This window comes from Cygnus olor, chromosome 9 (assembly GCF_009769625.2).
Source record: "Cygnus olor isolate bCygOlo1 chromosome 9, bCygOlo1.pri.v2, whole genome shotgun sequence".
In the NCBI taxonomy this organism is placed as follows: domain Eukaryota; kingdom Metazoa; phylum Chordata; class Aves; order Anseriformes; family Anatidae; genus Cygnus; species Cygnus olor.
In genome coordinates, this window is record NC_049177.1 from 13333827 (window position 1) to 13357723 (window position 23897).

General features: G+C 44.1%; 1 protein-coding gene across 4 annotated transcripts in view; it reads right to left on the reverse strand.

The window, feature by feature from the left end:
• LOC121074895 (glypican-5-like) overlaps positions 1–23897 on the reverse strand; it is a 427275-nt gene that overhangs the window by 363399 nt on the left and 39979 nt on the right. For 2 of the 4 annotated variants that reach the window (XM_040567526.1, XM_040567529.1), the window contains exon 1: positions 15213–15420. The exons of 1 other annotated variant lie outside the window; for it this stretch is intronic. In XM_040567526.1, the coding sequence (XP_040423460.1) occupies positions 15213–15369 (157 nt within the window). In that variant the 5' untranslated portion in view covers positions 15370–15420. Of the gene's footprint in view, positions 1–15212; positions 15422–23897 lie in introns of those variants that run through there. One more of the 4 variants, XM_040567527.1, reaches the window with a different exon arrangement.

Genomic DNA, 23897 nt, shown 5'->3' on the forward strand with positions numbered 1-23897 from the left:
AGTACTTTTTGTCTGTTTTTTTCCCTCACTTCCTTGTTTGCCCAGTTTTCACTGCTCTTGTATTCTGTTTTTTTGGCCTAGTTTCCAAATCATCTCTTGCCCTACACCCTAGATTACTGCATGCCTATACTCACCAGCTTTTGCACCTTGGCTGTACCGCATGGAACCTGCCTCATGCCGGGACCTGATGAGCAGAACATGTCTATGCACTAAACTGGATGTCCCTCCGCTCACAGAAACGTCACCCAGTGAATAGCTGGAACAGGTCCTCCTCTTCCCACTTCTCATCCTCCTCAAACAAGGGCCTCTTCTACTGCTCTTCCCCAAAGCCTTCACTCAACTTCCCATCTGCCTGGGAACATCTTTATTTCTTCAACCACTTGCATAGCTGTGGGTTGTTTCGGTGAAACAGTGCAGCCAGGAGACATGTTCAGCTCCTAGGTCACAACTTCCCTGAAAACAAGAAGGAGCTGCTGCAGGTAGAGGCCTTCTCATGCCATTCATCCCCAGTTTTCCTTAGAAACTCTGGCTGCACCTGGGAGGCTGAAGGCAAACAGCCATTGAGGCTGTTGCTGGCCTCGTATTTGGTTCTCTGATGTGGTTCCCATGAGCACTCACTGATCTGCCACAGCACCCTCACCCAAATTGTTTTTAACAGATGATTTGCCTTAATGTAAGGGATGAGAGTCAGCTTGGGAAGTGTCAAGTGCTGAGAAGGGCAAGCGCTATCTGCCTTGCCCATGGAAGAGCAGAGCACAGGGGTTACACCTCCAAATTTTGTACTTCTATAGATTGACAATTAAGCAACTGCAGACAGACGCATAAAGAACATTTTGAAACAGTCTAGGTTGATAGAGGTCAGTGGGTCTGTATCAAGGGGATTTATACATTATTTACTCTAATGCCAACTCCTTTTAACTTTCCTGGGACAACATATGTAATTGCAATGCAGAGGTTAGAGAAAAATTACAAGAACTTTCATATATTAAAGAACCTGCTATCACTCATCTTTCATTATATTTCATCACATTCATAGCAGAAAATCCCACACAATCTTTCACCATCAAGAGTCATAAACACACAAAAAATATTTTCTACTGGAGTCTAGTAAATCTTCCTGTCCTGTATCATCTAAAGACAACAATAAACAATTGAATTTTTTCTCTCCAGTGGGAAAGCATTTCACTGTCAGAGAACTCTGACTTGCAGTACTTCAAGGAGAGTGCCACAGAAACCACATGGTGGAAAGCCTGAACTGAAACACAGATATGCAGCTCTCTGTGGATTATAGTGTTTACAACAAAACTGAAGTTGTTTTTAAATGAAAAATGTAGGTTTCTAGCCCTGTACAGCTATAAAGAAAGCTTCTGAATGCAAATCAATAAAAGGCTGTCTATCTAGTTCTAGAGGGAGATGAAATAAAATAGCTTTATGAAAGGTGGGAATTGCCTTATTTATCTCAACTTTGAAGCCTGACAATAATTCAGATGTTAACGCCAACAGTTTTTACCAATGACAGATGACCTTTTTTGTAGGAACTGCTTCATCTGCTGTGGTAAGGATCCATATGAGGTGGCATAGCCCTGAACATTTAAGAAGTATTGATACATTCATGTTCAGTTGTATTTCTTACTGTTTTTCACTACAGCTGTCAACATAAAAATCTGTCAGAACATTAGACTGGAAGGGGAAACAAAAGCAAAGAAAAATCTAAAGGAATCAAGCACTAGAAGATCTTTGGTCAATAGCCTCAGAAGGGGAAACTGGGACAAAGGACATCAGAGCAAATCCCTGATCCTGCCCTCCCCGCAGATTTGAATACTTCCATTTTTGCCATTTTCACTTGAAAGCCATACATGAAGCCAAGTGCTCAGACAATACGTTCTCTTTCCTTCAAACATGTATCATTCTTCCTTGAAGTGTTTATTTTACAGCCCCAAACCCAAATGCTTTTGACCAGTTTGGCTATTTCTCATTCTGAAGTCAAGCGCCGAAGTTAACAGTTACAAGGAGATTTACCGGACAGTTTCTATCAGCATTTTACCAGTATTTGAACTAAATTATTTAGGATTCCAATCTCCTTTCCACTTTATTTCTTTAGTTTTAGGAAAAAGGGGGGAAAAACTCTGAAAACTTGGAGAAAAGCACAATGAGCATCTTGACACTATTTACACAAAAGGAATAGCAATCATTTGCAAAGCTGAACCAAAACTAAGCAAAACTAAGCAGCTGATTACTAGCTAGACACCCCTCACTACAACCAATTCTTCAACTTCATCTCCCGTGACATGGTAATTAATTAAACCAGGCAACAGCAAGACTACAGCATCACAAAGCCTGTGCATTGTGTCCCCTTTCTTCAGTTCCTTACGCACGTAATTCCTGTGCTGTCAAGAGCAGTGATGCTGATATAAAACTAGAGTTTCTTATCATGAATTGTACCCACAGGCATTGGAAGGCAACCCAGCGCAGACAAAAGATAAAAGAGCTCAACATACATGACTGAATTTAACTAGAGATGAATACTCATTCAGGGTGAGCATTCAGAAGAAATAAAACTTGCATGTGCTGTCTCGGTGCTTTGGCCCCACACCCTTGTGCTGGGCTATTCCTTGGCATATCCACACACCTCTAAGGACACAGCTAGTGGAACGGCGCGGTTGATCCATGCTACACCATGTTGAAAAGTGCAGGACAACTGCACAGTACTTATGGGTAAAAAAAACCCACCAGCTTGCAACAGCCATCACGCACCATGCCCCAGAAGTACCAGCTGACAGCCCCATGTGATGTACCAAAGACCAGTAGCCTGTTTCTGATGGTCTAAGCTGAACCTAGGATTTATGCTCAAATCCCTTGTTCCATGCTGGACTACATGAACCACATTTCCTAGAACCTAGAAAGTGGCTGAGCTCAGTGCACATGATGTGTCCCAACACCCCCTCCCAGAACCCATCAGTATGATTACACATAAGCCTTGTACCTCGCTGGGACACCTTGCACCAAGGTAACTGAGGCAGAATCCTTTGGAATGTGCTCCAAAAGCCTTTAAGCTGAGACCACAGACTTACTACTACTGAAAACCAGGCTGAACACCTTTGATGATGAGTTGCTAGGCTTGGCAATACTAAAATATATGTTGACCTTTGGCAAGTCCCTTAGCATCCAAGCTTTGTTTCTCACATATAAAAGAGGATACTTACCTTTTGTTTGTTCCGTTAGATTGCTAGTAATTCCTAGTGGAGACTGCCTTTTGCTATGTGCATGTTCAGTGTCCTCTGAGAGCCTCTTTTGGATTTTGATCCTATGCACCTGTTGTACAAATTAAGAAATCATGTTTCTTCCCTTTTAGCACTAAAATAAGGCACCACTCACCGTACACCAAACTGATTGCATTTCCCTTCTTGCTTGCGTTCTTCCATTCAGAACTAAAGGTGTTACTGATGCTTCAGAGCTAATCTTTCAGGACGGGCAGAGCAGTGCACCGTGCCGCAGAGCTGTTCTAGGGCAGCTATACAAAGTGGCAGGCAGCGCTACGCCGCCTGCACTCGATTTCCATTTGGAAAGGCCAGAGGCAGGCGGTTAGAAAGGAAGCTGGGTTGAGGTGGCAGCCATCAGAGACACAGCGGCAGCCAAGCTGACACGAGCTGGCCCTATTCAATCCCTGCTACTCAGCTAATGTCTTGGCACCTGTGATAGCGACTCTCGAATGCGCTTCCCAAATGTAAGCCAACAGCCCTGCCAACAAATGACATTGACACTTTTCATCACCGTCAGGGTTTACTTCCATCAGAGAAGGACACCAAGTGTGGCAGGTACACAAGCAGCAATGGGGGAGCTCCCAGAGGGTTGTAGATCACAGACAGGTACCGCCAAACCACAGCTGCTTTTTGGGGAAGGCAAACGTTTGTATTGCTTGACTTACCTAGGGCAACCCAGATTAAGAAGAGTACATTTGATTACTGCAGCTCAAAACTGAACAGGCAATTCTTTAGCCAAATACAACTCTGAGCTACTCTGAATGGTAACAGGTTTTTTTCCAGACTTCAGAACTAAGATTAGGAGGCTCAGGTCAAGTCTTCTTAGAGTAGAAATCTCTCAAAACAATGTTTTCATCTCACTTTGTTTTAGAATTCTACTCTGTTTTGGAAAGTGAGATTTTCTACGTACTTTTTGTTCTCCTGCCTTCAGGCTCGTTACACCTCTCCTTTTAAACACCCATGTCAAATGAAGATAACTTACAAAGCACCTGCTACAGATTCTATACTTGTGAAGAACATTTCATCTTGTGTGTTGCAAGGAGGGAATACTTCAATTGCCAACACAGGGCAGCCATACAAGATCCTGGGTGCTCTTCTCCAAATACTAAGTGCCAAGCCCCTGTCCCATCTGACAACATGGCTCAGGCCTCCCAGTTCCCACCTCTTGCGTTTCTGTAATGGAAGAAGAATAAGGCTCAAACACAAGACAGGTTTGAGGTTTCATCCTCTGACAGACTTCCAGGTCAAGTAACTTGGAGTTCAGCCACGCACTATGTTTCAGACTAACATCCGTGTTTTGGAGCGGCAGGACACAAGCCCTGATCTGGAAGAGGTGGAGGTGTCTTAATTCAGGCACAGCGTAATATTCAGGCACAATATAACAGCTCAAGAATGAGCACACCATAACAGTGACACACTGAAGAACAGAAGGTTAAGGGCCGGAGCTACTCTTTACCTGGAAAACTAGAGATCCTCAGACTTATCCTGGAAACGCTATTTCTGCTCACAAGAGATCTAAAACTTTGGCCACCTTCCTCTGTTTTCAGTAGCATGACATCCATCTTCTTGCCTACAGATCTGCAATACAGTTAATTACTGCCAGCAAAACCCAGGGTGAATGTCGAGATTTTCAAGCTAGGTGCTCCCCTGCAGCCCTGACACATCCTCCTTTGTACAAGCCTCCCATCTCCAGGTGTCTCCATGCTACTGTGCTAAAGCCCTGCGCTTTTCCACTAACAGCCTTCCAAACCAACTGCTGTTGATTTTGATCACTTGAAAACTGTTTTCTCTGCATGCTCCCCTCTGTCATCACATTACAGATCTGTGAATTAGTCATTTTGCAAGAAAAGGGATTATTTTGCTTCAATGAGCGTGGAATTTCACATCCCCACATTGTATCTGCCACACAATTCTTTCTTCACAATATTCTAAAATACGGAAGGAACTTTTCTTTGGGCTCAGACACCAAATCAAGTTATGATGCTTAATTGGTTACCATGTCTTGAATCAACATCATTCCAGGTTAAACTAATGCACTTCATGTCAATTTGTTTTTAAAGCTCATTTGACTGCATGCATCAACGTTGCTGCATGTACCCTAAACTTAGGTTGGACAGACTTAACCCCCAAAAAACCTTAATTCTGTATCAGTCACCAGCGCAAATGCAAAGAGCACTGTTTCAGAGCAGAACAAACCCAAGCAGTTTTCATATATGTGAATGTTATAGCAAGGAAGAAGGTGTTAAGAACAAGATAAGAAGCAAAAGGCCTGTATTTTAGCGAGGGAGAGTCAGGTTTTGCATTAGGAAAAAGCAAAGCAGTAAGGTAATTAAACACTGGAATACACACCTTAAGGAAGTTGTGATCTTCTATCACTGCTTTAAACACAGCTAATCCTGGCTGCAAATAGCAGGAGTGGGCCAGATGATCACTTCAGGTCCATTTCAGCACTATTTTCAACTCTTCTATTCTTTCAGCAGCTCTCAACAGTGTATTTTCCTAATTACACCCAGTTTTCACCAGATTACCCTCCCTTTATTCACATTTCCTAGCAAAAGCACCCAGAGCAAGCTGTTGTGGACACTAGCTCCTTTGGCGCTCCCTTTCCATATCTTTTGTGAGGATTTGGCCCTTAAGATCAAGAGTAGAGCTTTAATCTCACAGCACGGATCTTGCTCATTTTACTCCATATTTACCGAGAACAAAGGGAAGACTATGCAAATGCCCTGCTACTTAGACCTGAACAAAGTGGAAGCAAACATGTAGATGTGAATGGGAGGCATAATGGTATGAAAAAAACTGCCCTTTTCAAAAGTAAAATGACTTTGCCAGGGTCCCTTTGCACTATGTGCATGGATGATTTGTGACAAAACAAAAAAGCGCTAGCCTAGCACGTCACCCATGTCAGAGATTAGAGCACTTCAAAACCCTTAGTAGTTCAAGCACTTTCTGGAACTTGAAAGGCTTTCTTAGGCGATGCTTAGCTCCTTTATGGTTTTTACATGACTTTGATGTGCACCTAAGAGTGAGGAATCTTAATCTGAAGGTTTTCTATGGAAAATACCCATTTTGTGTATACATCACAAAATCTTGTCACCCTGATTAACATGAGTCAAAAGTTGGGAAAACTTTGCACCTGATGTTAGAGATTCTGAGTCATCATCTTGATATCCAAATAAGACCCCTGAATTTCCAAGGACTGAGTTACTTTCAAAAGGCTGAGAAGTAGCAGCACTGCAGTAATATTTCTAACTATTGACAGAACACAGACAGGTGGCAGCCAGTTCTACAAATGTCACCTTCTCCCATTCTCATTCCCTCCTTAAAGCTGAGATTTAAAGTTCCATAAAGCGAAGGAACCTGTGGAAACATAGCCAATTTCTCATGAGCTACAAAATCTCTTCTCTAGTGCAAACATGGATGTGTAAACATAAGTTTCATTCTCCCCCCCTCACTATACACACTTAACCCCCAGTAGCATTAATGGGAATTATGCATGCATAACAAGCAGAGAATAGTCCCCTCGTGAATGAGGCCTTTGTTGGAACAATGAATACATTTAACCATTAACATGTAGGGATGTGCCGAACTATCCAATTTAACTAGCCACCAAACAAAGCCACCATGACCTATCTGATATTGTCAGATTCAGAACGTGGCTCTCTGAAATTTGTCTCTCATTTGTTTTAAAGGACTTGACAGTGCTCTGCACAGCAGAACGGGGGCTCTGTCAGGACAAGCTCCTCAGAAGGATGGCCCTCCAGAGAGGCTGTTGCACACACCAGCTGACGAAGAAAGCAAGTAATTAGCAAGCAAGACCAAAAATCTCTACATACCTATTTCAAATGCAGATATACATTCACCATCAGTATTAATGGAAACATATAAGAACACAGAAAGGAAGAATATGTCACGGAATCACTTAAGCAGGCTAAAAACTGCAGATCAAAAGATGGGAAAGGCTGATTAAAGACAACTTCTAGGGGGAAAAAATTGCTGTCTTCTACAGCTGTGAAGTTCCTGGGCAATTGCCTGGTTACACTCGGGGTTTTACTCCATGCTTCAGCTATCAAAATGCAAGACAGAACCTGAGGATATCATATGTATTAAAGGTATTTCCTGAGAATTTTGAGCCTACAAGGTAGGAAATACACTAAACGATATCATCTATGAGATTTAAAATTCCTTCATTATTTTAAGTGCCTTCTATATTCTTTGAATTAGTGCCTTGAAATTTCATGAGTAAAAACTTTATACATTAATCATGCATGTATAAGTACACTATGAATGTCATTAATAACCATCCTTTAAAACTGATGTACTGGAAAGAGTAAAATAGATGGATTTATTCTCGTAACAGCATATGCATAGTGCTTATCCATAATGAGGGAAAGTTGTTGTTACTCCACTATAAATCATTTGCTAAATACTGCAAAGGCATTTGGTGCTGTACAGACTTGGAGCCTCAAGGGAGGCCAAAATAGTCAAGCGCTCTCTAAAATTCATCTGTAAGATTATTAGGGCAAACCCTTGGCTTACCTATGCACTACCTTGTACAAAAGAGTTGACCTTCAATCCAGAGCGAGCCTTGGGGTGCTACCCTACTACAGAACTGCAGAAACCTCCCACATCAGGAGTAATCCCACCAGAGACAGCTAAGTGTCTGCTGAAGAGTGCCATAAGGCAGTGGAGTTTATTACGCTGCATTTCTAAGCTATTTAGTTGCCATCAGATGCCACTAGACTACATGACTTGACATGGAATTGGCAGTCTTGTCAACCACCTAAGTTTCGTTTGACACCCTACACTGGCGATACAAAAATTGTCCTCATGTTCTTCCATGGGGTGGAAGAACCAGTGCTTCCAAGCACCAGTGTTGGTAACGCAGTTCAGACACAAAGATACCCATGTACCAACATTACTACAGGAAATATTTAGCTCTTGAAAAGGACAAAATACATCCCTAACACAGTATGCTGGACACCTGTTATCTTTCTATCAAGCAGAGCAGTTTGGCACTCAGTCCTACCACCCTTATTCTACAAACGCAGGCCAGTTCCCTATCCAGACTCTCCCAGTCCAGTTCATACATACTCTCTTAAGACACCTGGACCAACAGAAGTCCACCCAGGATCATGAAGGACATATAAAAGGAGAGAAAATCCTCGACCTCCTAAGTCTGCACTCAGTAACCCTGTGGACCTATCCCATGGCCTGCAGCTCAGGTTACATTTGTAGATCCAAACAGGGTAAGATACTGGGCAGAAGCATTTTAAATTTTTCCAAAGAATGTATTGCCTCAAAAGAAATAAAATAATTAAATCTTAAGTGGTTTGTAGAAGTTGGAGACAGACTTGCATCTTTAACTTGCTAAATCATTAAATGTTAGCTAGGTGCCTCATTTCATCCACTGATGCTGCTTAGAAACTACCTTAATGTGAAAGAAACAAGAAGCTCTTCATAAATATCAGGATAATTCTATCATATTAAGTAGTGATACCTAATCAAGGTGACAGAGACTGAGAGACTGAGTATAAATCTTGTGTCATAGGCTTGGCTGCTGTTTGGAAATTGATTCTGATCCATCAAAATTTGTGTTTTCCCCTAGAAGCAGATGTTGTGCTCTAAACTGGTAAGTGATGAGTATCTATTTGAAGTATTATTAAACATATGCCTCTTTATCATGTCAGTTTATGCTTTCATGGGAGAATGATTCAATTAGAAAGACTTTACAATGCTTGGAACAATAGCTCTAGTTTTATACCACCTAAAAGCAAAACCATTTTTAAAGAGAAATCAATTTTCCTGCCCAGGATGCATTTCACACATATCCTTGCTTTTTACAGATCTCAGGTTCATGCCCACTTTCATGGCTAATCTTTACAAAAGCTTTTACTCATTTTGATGTATTTATTTTATTGATTTATATAGCAATTATTATCATGCCAACTTGGTTTCCACTTATCACATCAATGCCTTTTCATTACTACTGCTCTTTGCTTAAGAACTTACTGCCCAGCCCTGCAGTACTGGGGGGCGGGGATAATTTTTTTTGGTTACTTTCACATTTACAGAAGGGAAACTTCAATGGCAGATAAGGAGCTACAGACACAGCTCTTGAGAGTCACCTCTATTTTAAGGACAGGTTGTTTCTGACTAAGCTTGTTCTCCATCTTGAGATCCAGTTCAACACCAGAATCACCAGGATCTTGAGGTGGCCATAAAATAAATAGAACAATAATCACTACAACCTTTTCCTCAGAGACTTTTGAGGAAAAGAATAAACCACTTGAATTGCAAGTGTGTTTGGCTCTTCCCCTCAACTCAGTTTGATGACAAGGTTGCATGCTGGGAGGTAGTCAATTCTCTGCTGACTTTTGGATTCCTTCTCAAGATGTTTACAGGAAAGGTTGATGTGAGTAACTAAGCCGGTCTTCTGCTCACCTGGACCAAATGCTCACATGAATCACCGAGGACACACTTTTTCTGAGGCTCATGGATGTGAGTACTCAAGATTTCCATCTGGCAGCAAAACAGCGATTCCATCTTTATGAGGCACTAAGTAAGTTTAAACAGATTTTTTTGCGTATAGATTGCTCCCAGGAGGGCATTACAGAGTGGGCAGCTGGTCCCACGTCAAGCAAATTTAAAGCATGGGAAAAGAAGAGGAGAGAAGGAAAGATACTACCACTGGCTTAAGCCTTGCTACAGTCATTGCCAGCTTTAGGTTAACACTTCTCGTGACAACCTGAGCCTGAAGAGGGCTATAAAATCCCAAGATTAGTGGAGGAAGCATCCTTACTCCAGAGGAGCTGCAGGCTACAAAAGTGTAACTTTTTCTGCTCAGAAAGCTGTCACAGCAAGAGCAGTCTATAGCCTATGGCTGCTCAGATACTCGGGGAAGCCTACTGCCTCCTTGGGACTTCCTCTGGAAGAGAGGAGGGAAGGATGGATGACTTTCAGGTTCAGCTTTCAAGTCATCAGAAACCAAGATAAATTCTAGTGTTTTTCCTAGCATAAAGAAAGAATTACATGGAAGACAGCCTGAAGAAATGAAGGTACCTAACTGATACCTTTGTCCAGCTGCGGTCTGCCTCCCTTTCCTGGCAGCTTTTCAGCTAAACCCCTCAAAATAATGTACCATGACACAGCCAACAGAGGGAGAAATTGAGGCACCATTGACCTCATCTTAGGCTACTTCTGAGTGACAAAGATGGGAACAGAATCCATCTGACATTGAACCAGTGCACTCCCTCTAGTGGGTCAACAGCCTGTGACTTTAAGCCAGCATGAAGCCTGCGTGTCCATAAATACACAAATACTAAATGTCATAGGAAGTAAAGGTGTGCCATGTAAGAAAACCTTTCCATTATAAGCAAGGACATTTCACTAGCTTGTTATAGCTATCAGCTGTGAGAATATAGTTATATTTTCTACAAGAAAAGGAAACCTCATGGAAATAATTATTTTGTGCCCTTTCTTAAAATCTTAACCACCCTACTCTGGTTCTAAGCTTTAATGTGACTGTGCTAATCAGCACCCCTGTCTCCCAGATATACCACACTAACCGAACACAACACTGCCCAGCCAAGCACGCAGGTTTACAGTAAACCCCAGCAGAAATTGTAGTTCACACCAGAGAATTTTAGTCACTCTTCCTGATGGGACAACAACTTTCCAGAGCCAATAAAGCAAGTACATTTCACATCTGGCACACACCAGACTTATGAGTGACTTTGACAGAATGCTGCTGTGAGCAAAACGTGTTTCAGCACTGCACCTTTACTGGGGGAATTACAGCGTTCTCATTAAGATGATAGACATAAAGAGCTGAGAGGTAAAAAAAAAAAAGAGAAAAATCAACAAGAAAATAAAGTGTGGTATGACCTATTTCATAATAAAATGGTTAGTTTAATAGATATTCTTGGATATACTCAAAAATGAATCCAGCTCATACTCCTTTCTCCACATACAAAGAGAGCTGCAAGAACCACATGCAGCAAGGAGCTTCTGGTAGGAATCTAGGGCTTTCCTGTTGCTGTTCAGAAAGTAAAATAGTTTTAATGCATACATTGTTAATGCATGTCCAGTTCTGCTACGAGACATTCAGTACATGCACATGATAATGAACTCTGCTGCTGATTTAAGGTGCAGGATGACAGCAGAGAATAAAGAAGCCTTTAATAGGACAAAATCTGCCCTTCAGAAGTGAGTCTCTGAGCTCAAGCTGGGCAGCTTCTCTGCTCTTTGTAAAGCAGCAGAGCAGCAAAAGAAGCAAGCCGCCCTTTAGGTAGTCCTCAACACGATTATTATGGAGGAGGTAAAGATTTTCTAGAACTCTTTCATGAGTGACAAACATCTTTCTTGCTTACCAGAAGTCAACCCAATTCTTCTCTCTCTACAACTTATCATATGTTTACAGATTTTATTTTATTTTTCATGATCATACAGTAGTCAAAAAAGCAAAAGAGACAGGACTAGACAGAGATGAAGAAGATTTTCTTGTTGTTACATGATTAGCAAAGGAAATGAGCGCTACTTTTGTGATGGTTCAGCTACAATTCACTGCCTGCAGACGAGTCAGAGACTCCAGTTGGGTTCATTCAGTTTTCCTTGTGTGAATTTGGAAGCAGCAACAGCCAGCCACCACTGCACTCAGTGCCATGGAAAAGCCCGTAAATAAACAGAACTTTAAACACAGCCTGTGCCTACGTGCAGTTACACTGTAATACAACCCAGGGCTCACAGGGTATCACTGAGTACAGCCCCATGTCTGGGAGGAATACCATACGTAGCAGTAAGCATCGGATTTGAGGTATCTAGACTCTCTGGAACCAAAGGCTTAGTTCCCTGGCAGGATTAATGCAGCCCTTCTCCCTTTGAGACAGCATATAATTCTCTCTCCTCAAAAGGTTCACCAAGGAGCTCCTACAAAAACATCCCAGCTCAGCCTGTGATTATCAAAGTACAAGACCAGGAACATATGACCTCATTTTCCAATTGAGGGGAAGACACAAAAAACCCTCCCTCTGAATCCCAGCCAAGGCAGCAGTACCTCTACCTGACCAAGCTGTTTGCTATCTGCAGCAAATTACCCTTGAAACAGTTGGCACTTGTTCCAGAAAAGGAGGCTACCAGAGAGCACTACAAACTCCATTAGCCGAAGAGAAAATCTTACAGACAGGTCAAGGAGATCTGCTGCTCAAAAATACCTGTTGTTTGGGCTGCTTTTCCAATCCATGACAAAACACTCCTCTGACTTAGTCCTGCGCTTGTTCATGGACTAGATTTCGCTAGAATGAAAAAACATTTCATGTCTTCTGGCAAAACTACGGAAGAGACTTTTTAAGAGGAGGATCCTGGGCCTACCTAAGAGCTCTCTTCAGGAGGTGCTGGTTTTCAGAGAGGCTGCTGCCAGGCTCACATCACGCTTTAAGAACAATAGCATTTTTCCACAGGAGCTTTCCATCTTCTTAGTATATGTTATGGCAGAGGCTGACAGGTCCCGCTGAGGACACTGTCCCTCTCCAAGCTCACCAGCATGGGGCGGCCTGCGGCCTGCCTGCAGACCACATGCAAACAGGGCAGGCAGCTAGCGGTCCCCGTGAAGCCTGGATCCCAGATCCAGCCGTGTGCGACTTCAGCACCGCAACCACCACTCATACCACAGGAGGGTGTAGCCTACAAACTCTCCCCAGGATCTGGAGTCAGCAACTTTATTAAGTGTGAAACAGGCACCACCCCTAAGAGGAGACAGAAAATCACCACCTGACAGCCTCTGAGGGCTTCTTCTGCCTGCACCCCTCTCCCCAACCCAGACACTGATTTTCCCGCAGGATGTAAGACCGTAATAATCCTTAAGACTTTAACATCTGTAAGATTTGTTTTAGTAGCCAATAAATACTGGCTTGAGATTAGCCAAGGGCTTTCAACACGTTTGTGATTGAAAATACCTAGTAAACAGACAACAGGACTGCAAAAGTTCAATTTTCTAGAGAAAACAAGCCAAAACCCGCATGCAGACAGCTGAGGAGCGTCCCAGTGCACACGCAGGTCTGGCCTTCGCTCTGCAGCAGCACCCCCAGCTGCCCTCTGCTCCCCTCTTCTCCTTCATCCTCAGCCAAGCACTGCTCGAAGTCTTCAGGGGAGATGCTTCAAAAAGCATCTTAGCGTGTTGTTAAAAGGCTTGAATAAAATAAGCTTCGGTGTCATACTGTGCGTGTGGTGGGGCATACTAAGATATACAGACTGATAACAGCTGCCAGATGAAAACACTTCAGTGCTTAATTATAAGAGGGCACAAGGCAGGAGGCATTACCGCCTGGCAAGAGGTATCATTAAAGCACGGGAGTTCTGGTGGAGCTGAGTGTACTTAACGAACAGGGAAGATCAATACACACTGCTTTTCCTTAGCTCTACTCCAATCATCCTCTTCAAAAGCAACCTTTATGAGAGCTAAAATTTAAGTGTGTTACCCTCTCTCACCTCTCATGCTATTTATTTTCTGAGAGGTTGTTATTCAATTGGAAGGCTCGGTATGACACAAAAAAACAGTGAAGCATCACAGCATCTATGTCTTCCTTCTGGAAGGGCATGATTTCCCCCAAGTTTCGTTTACAGTACTAGAGTTTGATTACATTGATTTTTTAGACTTTCTATAAAAGTTTGAAGAACTTCTTCCAGGAATAGCTCAGGAAAGAGAGTTAAGCATGTAACAAAATGGATGAAAAGCCTTGTTTTACTGCTTTTTTACTAGCTTTCACGTTTAGCTCTCAAAGATAAATGTGATCTGATGTCTCTATCAGCACACGAGAACAGCAACATAATTCAAGCTTCAGAACACTGTTCCCGCAAACCTCCTCTTGCCACAAAGTAAGGAATAACTCCTTGCTTCCAGACAACTTTTCAGCCACGTGTCATCTTGACTGCTTTATACAAAGAGAAGATAAAGATCACCAGCACCATGAAGTCGTTTGCAGCCATACGAGTTGTCTATGATCAGAGCAATGGCCGATCAAACCTTGTCCCTGAGACAGAAACCTATGCCAGAAAACATATCCAAAACTCATTTGAGATAAGAAGTCTCTCCATCAACCTCAGCAGCCGTTGAACTGCTTAAAAAAAAAAAAAAAAAACCAAGCTATGAAAGCTAAGAAAGCAATAACCCAAACTGACAATTATCCCACCACACACCTACAAGCAACAGAGGTAGCAAGAGGCAGCTACAGGCTGTTGTACATGAAACTGACAGTCTGCTTTTTTATTCCAATTCTTGCAAAGATTTTCTTAAAACACGTGGAAGCCAGGGATGTGACTTCATTACCCAGATAGATATATGGTCATTCATAAGACTGAAATCATTTTTTGACATTGTGAAGCACTTCATTCCTTTATGATGAATTCAAGAGGGTAATTACAAAAGAAACCTTTTGTTACGTGCAACTTTCCCATTTCACTGCTGTCACCCACTGTACACAAAGGCAAAAGGGAGCATCACGCCGCTCACCAGCTCCCACAAGCACTGAATAGGGCAGGCTCGCTGCCCTGCTAGGCGAAGGCTGAGTTCTGTTCATCGCTCCGCGATGTTCCCTCTGCCTCTCTTTGCGGGGCAGCTCCTGCAAGGGAACTCTTCCTAATTCAGAAGTTACAGCGCGTTCCCCAGCCTGCCGGCAAAGCGAGCGGTCCTTAGCGGCTCGCCCGGCAACTTGCCTTCAAAGAACGCGGTCCTGCCTGGAAGGACCTCGCTGCTCCAGGTCCCTACCGAAAGCTCGCCGCGGTCTGAAAAAGAGGCGGTGGGGACGGACACAGCCCGGTGGGGACGGACAAACCCCGCGGGGATGGACACAGCCCGGCGTGGCGCTCCCGACACGGACCCACAGGCGCTACCTGCGCCGGCCCCCCCGGCCCCCTCCCTCCCTCCCTCCTTGCCCCCGCAGAGACGCCGCCACTGACCGGCCGTGGGCACGTCGGGGACCAGCTTGAGGGGCCCGATCTGCCGCAGCTGGAAAGCCGTCCGCACTTCGTGGCAGCTGGGCGCCTTGCCCGCCGCCAGCCCCGCCGCCGCCAGCAGCCACAGCCCCAGCAGCCCGCGGCTCCCGCCGGCGGCCATCTCGCACCCAGCGGCCGGGCCGGGCCGTATGCGGGCGGCGGGGGCGGCCGCGAGTCCCGGCCCCTGCCGCTGCCCCGGGCCCGGCTCCTGCTCCGGCTGCCTCCCGCCCACCCCCCCCGACCCGCGCCCCGCCCGCCGGCCGGCTCGGGGAGGGACGGAGCGAACGGGGGGAGCGGCCCCGGGAGCCGGGCGGGGGGTGCCGGGCCCCGGGGGCGGCTCTGAGAGGCCGAGCGGGCGGCGCTGAGGCCCGGCTCCGGGCAGCGCGAGGGAACGGGGAAACTTCGCGGCGAGCGGGCAGCCGCGCGCACAGAGCGGTGGGCTGCGGAAGGCAGCGGTGGGTGGGCTCTGGGGGACAGGTAGGCGTCCCTGGCTCTTCTCGGTGGCACCTAGCACTGGAACCTGGCTAGAAAATGCATCAGCAACAGCACGAAGTACTCCAGACGCACGCGTTGGTCTCTACATTTCCTGGGGACGAGTCAACAAGCCAAGCCCTGAGATGTTCCCTTGCTTTTGGACCTGTGCAGGGAAAAACAAAACAAAACAAAAAAGCTTCTAGCTCCTTCAGGACCTCACCTGTGTGCTGAGCTGATGCCAGTCCCTCCCCCGGGTTGCCTGGTACCCTCTGGGTGGCCTGGGCCCCGCTGCAGCAGAAAGCCAGGACAAGCACTGACCTCGTGGGGCTGGCACAGCGCAGGCCCACCAGTGTCAAGGTGCAGGCACAGCTGCCCATGCTTGGGCTGCGCCAAGCTGTCCACACCCATCTTGCTCACCTGAGCTGGCACGGCCCCCTCCTTGGCCAGGGCTCCCTGGCCTCTCCCTGAGGCCTCCTGGGGCTGGGGTCACCGTCACAGCTCTTCTGCAATCTTTTTACCACATTAAGCGTGCTGTGGTATCAGCTGCTTTCCAGCATGCTTCAGCAGACAACTTTCAATCTTAAGCAACCGCTGGTATTTTCCACCTCACAAAAACACGGTTTCCAGAGAAGCAAAACCCAAGGCGTCTCCCACAAACAGCAGAATTTGCACAGAACCTTCCTTTCAGGCATGTGGAGCACGTTACAAGCTACAAGCCTTACTATTGTTTGAGGCCATTATGTCTGATTTCTTTAAGGTTGCTTGCAACCCTTGAGATGCTTCTAACGTACCCCTGAAGCAACAGAAGAGCCCACCTGCAGCTAATTCAACCATTACACATTCCCATAGGAAGTAATGAGAGGCTGAGCTTGATGCTGTCAATAGTTGCCTTAGTTGTATTTTAATAGCTAGAAGTGTAAATCCTTTAAGCAATTTGCTGGTATCTGTTCCTGTCAAGCCAGCACAAGATGAATTCTCCTTTTTGTGAAGTAAAACATACTTTGATGCAGAACATCTAAACTAGCAAATGAAAACAACGTGGAACAACAAGCCAGACACTTGGCTTCTACATCCAAACGTAGAAAAGAAGTCACCTTAGACAACAACCGCTCGCGCAGGTCAGAGCAGCAGCTCTTTGCTTGTCCTGCAGCTCTCAAAGCTGACAGCAAAAGCCCAGGACACTGGAGAAAAAGACTCACCCCAAAGGAGCCCACAGACCAACCCAAAATATCTTTGCTTTCAGCTCAGGATCAGTCGTACTGCCAACAAGGCTTAAGTTAGCACACCAGGCCAGACCCCAAATCAGGGCAGTGACAGGTGGATGAAAGAGAGGAGGAAATAAGCAGCACCACCAGTGACAGAAGGCTGAGCGTGGTGAGGAGCAGCAGCCCAGCTACCTATACCCACTGTCCAGCATGTGGTTTTAAGGACCCAAGGAAAAGCACCAAGTTGCCACACTTGGGTTTTGTTTAACCTCGGGTGCAATCCTAAAGGCTCTGTGTGCAGACAATACTGCCATTGACTGCAGCAGGAGTTCTGCCAGAAAAGAAACGGCAGGATGATGGATCTGACGAATAATTTATTTGATGAATAACAGCATTATTTGGCATATACATTATTCTATGAATAACGTCTAATCAGTCCTGTGCAAGGGCCTGAGGCGTTTCATTTGGTGGGATTTTTGCCATTGTTTTCAGTGGGTGGCAAGTTCAAAGCATAAATTGCTAATCCTTTCCTAAGGTGGCTGTTACTTTATCACCTCATCTTTATATGATGGGTGCTCTTTTCCTCACCTCTTTTTTTTGGGTCTGCTAAGTCATTTCACTTATGTATACTTTTTTTTTTTTTTAACTGGTTCTCCTATTGTTAGTAGAAGGCAGACCATTACATTGCCACTATCTCCAGTTCCCCTCCTCTCCTCAAAACACCGCTAAGGAGCCTGAATTATACACAAATACAACACAGCATACTTAGTGTCAGGGAACTGGAATGTCTGTATATATAACAGTGGTTACTTCAATACATAAGGAAACGTTTATGTTTCTAATGGTTTTGTAATAACTATATTGAAAGGCATGAATTAAAGATAGCCTGTTACAATTTTCAGGCTGGAGTCTCATTTTTTCCCCCCCCCGGCAAAAAGTGTAGGTTCCTGAACATTTTTTGAATATAGGTTTTGTCACTGATTACAATGTTACGTCTTCTTTCCTTTTTTATTTTTATTTTTTGATGTAGGATAGATAGGAAAAAAGGGAAAGGAAAAGTTTGTGTCTAATTTTGGAAACAGACATTTCTCAAACACAGAATTTCCTGAATGCATATGTAAAGATACACAATTATAAAAGAAATGTGCTACAGCACGCTGCTTGGAGCCAGCCGTACCGATGAGGTGGACACTAGCACCTCTGTCAGTGCTGAGACACGGGTGCTGTGCGGGCACCCACATGCATAGCCCACAGCTAAGGGTCAGCCTCGCTGCCAGCCCCGTGGCTCTGCGAGTGGCCATGCGTCTCTGCTGACACCGCGCTAGTGACCAGTACAACCTCTTGGCACCAAGGAGCATGCCAAAGAGCTAATTAAACCCACTCTGACCACATAAAGCCCCAGGAGCCTTAGGCAGGCATTCCCCCTATGAAGCAATGAGCAGCACGGGTGTCGTACCTGGACACAGCCGACTTCCCAGGGAGCTGAGATCACCACATAGGCCTAACACAGCGGACCCCAAGCAATAGAGGTCCTCCAAAATTCTTGCAAAACACATGCTCCACATTCAGCAGAGCAGTCAGCTTGACTTCAGTGGAAGCAGTCAGGTGCTTAATGGCAAACACATGCCTAAGTGCTCTGCTGGAAGAGGGCTGGAGATAACAGAAGAGGTATTTAACCAATTATTGTACATGACGCTATTATGCTTCAACAATTTGCCTGGAACCATCACAGTTTACCTTGTCAACAGGTGTCTTTTGTTTTTCACAAATGAATATTTATTACTGTACATCATTGAGAACTATATCAGTACTTCTTACAATGAATAGCAATATAAATCTGCCCAAACAATCCGCTCAGTCTTAATCCTGCTAAAGTGACCACAATACTCAGCGTGAGCTTTGGATGTGTAAGAAAAGCTGGGATCAGGTCTGGGATAAAGGTTTTGTGCGCCTGCTGCCTCAGCCCTCCCCTTGTTGAATATAGCTGGAGTTGTGCCAGTGATTTCAATGGAAGCTGGACTAATTCCCTTCTGTTTAAGATAAGCTCATCTCCAACACTGGACTTGCCACCAATGGGACTTGATGGGCACACAGTCTGCTTTCACCAATTCAGCTGACAGAGTGAGGCCTTACTGTGCGTATTTTTAGCCATTCCAAAAAAAAAGCTAGTAATCTAGTCTTTACAGACTTAGTTTATCTTTAGAGGTGCAGCTTTCCAAAGAACATGTTTTAGTGAAGCACCCGAGGAACTCAGTTGACTCCTCGAAAGTAAGGGACCTGGTTAGGTCACCGGAATGAGCCTGAACCAGAAGCCAATTTTCATTTAAAAAAATTAATCAGCCTCAAAAGAAATGGAAAATCCTCTGCTCAGAAGAATCCGTAATTAAGACAAGTTTATTTTTTCTTTTTTTTTTTCTCCTAAGAAAATTAAGTTGATTTTCTGAAGACTATGAAGACTGTATTTCAAGTCAGAGCAAACTTTAAAGCTGAGCATGAAATTTTAAATATAGATTTTAATAGTAAAAGACAGTCATGCATGAAATATTCATAGCCATACAAAGACTAAAAGCACTGACAGAAAATTGTTTCTGGTAATTTTACTCAAAATTTTCTTATACTGTTGAAGTGACGAACACTATGAAACTAATAGAAAAATTACCAGCATAAACCCTATCATTCTGGTTTATGTTTGGAGATTCCATTTCCTTCTCTTCTAATTCACTCCAAGTAGTGAGCACAATGCAAATAAGTATGCTGCCATACCATGAATTGTTTCCTGTGCTGTATGCACTCCACATGGAAAAAATGTGTGCAGACCTTTTTGATGGTCAGCATGCAGTATTCCTGCACTGCCTCATTATTTCATGGGTATTTTTTGCTTTACCAGACAGACCTATTCAAATGCACAGTTTAAAAATGCCTGCTGTATTTTTTTTCTGAGGGAAAGAAAAAAACATGCCTGAAAGGCACAGCTGTTAGCTATACCATAACACTTTTTTTTTTTTTCCAAATTTATTGGACCACCAACCAACACAAGTTCTATGAAAGAAATACAATTGTTGAAGAAGAAGAAAAAAAAAAAAAAAGAAAAGAAAAGACCAGCGAGCCAGGACAGCCACTAGTTTGGAGAAAGCCAGGAGGGCTGAGCAAGGCTTGGCCTCAAATATCCTACAGTCAATGCTGAAGTGGCTTCCACATTTTCGTCATTACCTATAATTTCCTTTCAAGAATGTGAGGACAACTATTTTGGTTCAGACCAAAAATCATTTAGCCTGTTGACTCCTCTCATCTGGCAGAGACCCAAGCTACTATGCTTTTTTAGAGATTGCACTGTGTACAACACATTAGAAAAATAGAATTTTCCCTCTCTAGAAAACGGTCTCAGATCACACACCCAGGCCACCACAGAGTGTTATGTATTTTCTCTGATAGCAACTGAGACTCCTCTAATATCCAGGAAATATCTTGGTAATATCCTTTGTCATAAAAAGATTGCCCAGAGAAACACGAGTCTTAAAATCTCACTGGAGATGTAAAGGAGGAAGAGGCCCGTAAGGCTTTTCATACTCAGCAGTGCAGCATCTTCCAGGGCTGATAGCCAGTGCAAAGAATGAGAAACATGACATCAGGTGAAGAAGGAGCCTTCCCACCTCAACTGTACTACTTCTGTGTGAGTTCTTATTCCTAAAGCACCCTGGGCACTGAGCAGCTGAGATGAAGAACATAAGTGTTTGCCCTTATCTGCATGGCTCAGCCTACAGATTAATTTAATTGGGAAAAGCAAGAAGTTTCCAGATTTACTCATGTGAGAAGCTACCGCACAGCCCAAGGGAAATCAAGTAGCTTACTTAAAGAGTAAGGATTGCATAATGCTACATACTTCAAAAGTCTAATAAGACAAATAGAGGCTTGTTATTAAGGAAGCCACTGGCTTGCTTCATGCCTTTCAGAAGTTCCCCTGCCCAACAAGAGAGCCATATCCTAGTGAACACCACGAATTCACAGCTGGCTCCATGAACACCAGCACCAAAGTTACAGTGCTAAGAAACACAGCACCCAGACATCCCATCTGCCCTCGAGGAAACAGTTCAGGTGTGAAATAACACAGCAGTAAACCAGCAGCTAATGCGTGATTGCCCATGGGTGCTGCTGTCCTAAGAAGCGTGGCAATCCTAGCCTGCCTTGAGGCTTGCCTTTCTCACGAGGTGCAGGCAGGTCAAGAGGGGAAACCCAGACACACGCCTCCTGAGCAGAAAGCTACTGACATTTTAAGGATGTCCATCTCCGGCAATCACTTAAAGTCTCGTTTTGCTCTCTAGAACTGCCCAACAGGCCTAGATGCACAGGACAGAGGGATGCCTGGCCTCCCCTGCAGGTTGTGACAGGGCACACATGCTCTGTTGAGCAATTGTAATGTAAAGCAGCCACCACCCCCTTACCTCCCACAAAATTTGTGCTTAGGGCTTCCAAAGTGACCGGTATACATCACATTTAAAGTGCCAGATTTAACCTTAAATATATGTGTCAAAAATGCCTATAATTTCTGATAACTTTACAAGAACACTTGACTGTTTCCTCCCTGACAGGTAAAAATCACAACACACTAGACTGTTAAAACTGTGAATTTTTAGAAGCTTTGGAATTCATTAAATCTGTTCTTCTAAGGAAAAGAGTGCTCTTATTCAAAGGCTTATGGTATGGAACAAGTTCATCTAAAATTGCAATTCCATAAAGAACTAAAAAGGTGACATAATACAAGTGTGAATAGAATCATTATAATGCTTGTAATAGCTGTCTCTAGCAGAACAAAATGCCTCAACTTTCATTTGTCTAGCTGGGCACTCAGGAAAGATGATTTTTAACTATGTGTCAGAATTTGAAGTTAATTAAAACTAATTGCCTGCTGTACTGTAAGTGATGCCACTGCATTTTCAAGTAACTCTGTTTCCATGGGATAATTTAGTTAACACCGGTGTCTCATCTACTGAATTCTGGGCTCCTTAATTGTATTGTTCAAGTTGTTTATCTTTCCTCTTTGCCCCACAACTTTACATAAAATGTCAAAAATAGCAAAGTTCATAGCTAAGATTGACGCTTTATCAACACGAGAAAAAGCATCCTAGAATATAAACTACTTTATCAAAATAAATTAACTCCTTTGACACTTCACGTTACAGTTCCCACTAGCCACCACTTTCTGTCCTCAGAATGCTTATGTATGTGTTCAGCTTCAGAGTAAGTCCTCATAGCCCAGGACCATTGTACTTTTTAACTGGCAGAGCAGCATTCATTATCATTACCATATGGGCGTGAACTGAAGTAGATCTCTGTAGTGAGAACTAGCATACAGCCAGGAAACACATTGCTGCTACTCACACAGCACTAGCATATTTGCAGACCTTTTCAGCTTCGTGTCCAGTGTTCAAGTCTCCCTGTGCTGGATAACATACAATGGGAGCACCTCCTCCCTTCACAGGGAGGGTACAAAGGATACGAACCCTGGGTTAAATAAGGGCAAACATGCCCAGGAACAACTTTCTGCTGCTGTCATCCAGGAAGAGGGAGCAGGAGGACAGCAGCAGCCGACCCTTCCCAAAACCGCTATGACAAAAGCAAGACGGTTGTCACCATGCTCCTGCACAGTATGGCAGGGACATCAACTTGTTCCCCAAAGCCAAATCACGCCCAGACCCATTCAAAGTGCAAAGAACCCGTTCAGTCTCAGCTCTGCAGAGCAGGTGGTGGTCAAGTGGGGTAACTCATTTTGGGGGCAGCCATCAGCTTGCTTCTGCTTTTGGGCAAGGGCCTCAGCAAAGCTCCTCAGCACAAGTCATCCAAGGCTTGCATGAAGAGACCCTCTTAGTATACGAGCTGCTGTTAGGGGAGATGGTTGTGTTAAAAAATGCCGGCATGGAGACAGACCATCATTCACCAGTGAAATCAGAGAATCATTTAGGTTGGAAAAGACCCTTAAGGTCATCAAGCCCAACCATCATCTAACACTACTAAGTCCACTACTAAACTCCATTCCTAAGCCCACATCCACACATCTCTTAAATAACTCTAGGGATGGAGACTCTACCACCTACCTGAGCAGCCCACTCCAATGCCTAATCATCCTTTCCATGAAGAAATTCCTCCTAATGTCCAATCTAAACCTCCCCTGGGGCAACTTGAGGCCAATCTGCTGTGGAGAGAGGAACAAACTGACAGACATGAGAAAAGCACCACATTCCATTAAGTCCAACTTCCAGATGTTAGATTCATACTGTACTCCTAGTCCACTTCTTAATGAAGGGCAACAGCAGCTTGATAGCCTGGAGGCTGGAACAACAATAGCAGAACAGGCACGAGTCACTGCTGAAATATGCCTGGGAAGCTCGCCTGTACAGTTTTAAACACATTTGTTTAAAATATGCTATTCAAAAAAATACATGTTGAAAAGAGGTTTTTCTAATTGGCATTTGATGTTGTCAGTTTTAGAAAAACACCCTTGTCAAAGATCTCAGTGCTGAGCAGTCTATTGCTGATAATCAGTTGCAGCAGGGCTGTTCTGGAGAAAACTTCAAGAAAACAGTGAAAAAGCTTCCTGGTCCTGTGATGCTGGGGCAAGAACACCGTCCCAAGTTCCCCTCTGGTTCAGCTGCTGCCCAATGCATTACCTCCAAATGCACTTGTAGAGGCGTCCCTCAGAACAAGAGCTGAAAACGGTGGAAGGGGGCAGGTCTCTTTCTATAAATGGGGCTGCAGAATCTTTGTTAGGAAAAACGCTCACTACCTTTGCAAATGGAGCAAGGATGATGCATAATGAGAAAAAAAAAAAGAAAAGGAAGCACACTTGGCTACATTTTAACATGCGTTATGCTAGATGTATAGCTTCATTTTATAATAGCTACACTTAAAAACTAATTTCTTTTGGTCAAGTATTAAGAGTAATCTTTCCCTGTTTTGTCTCATACCATAAAATGTC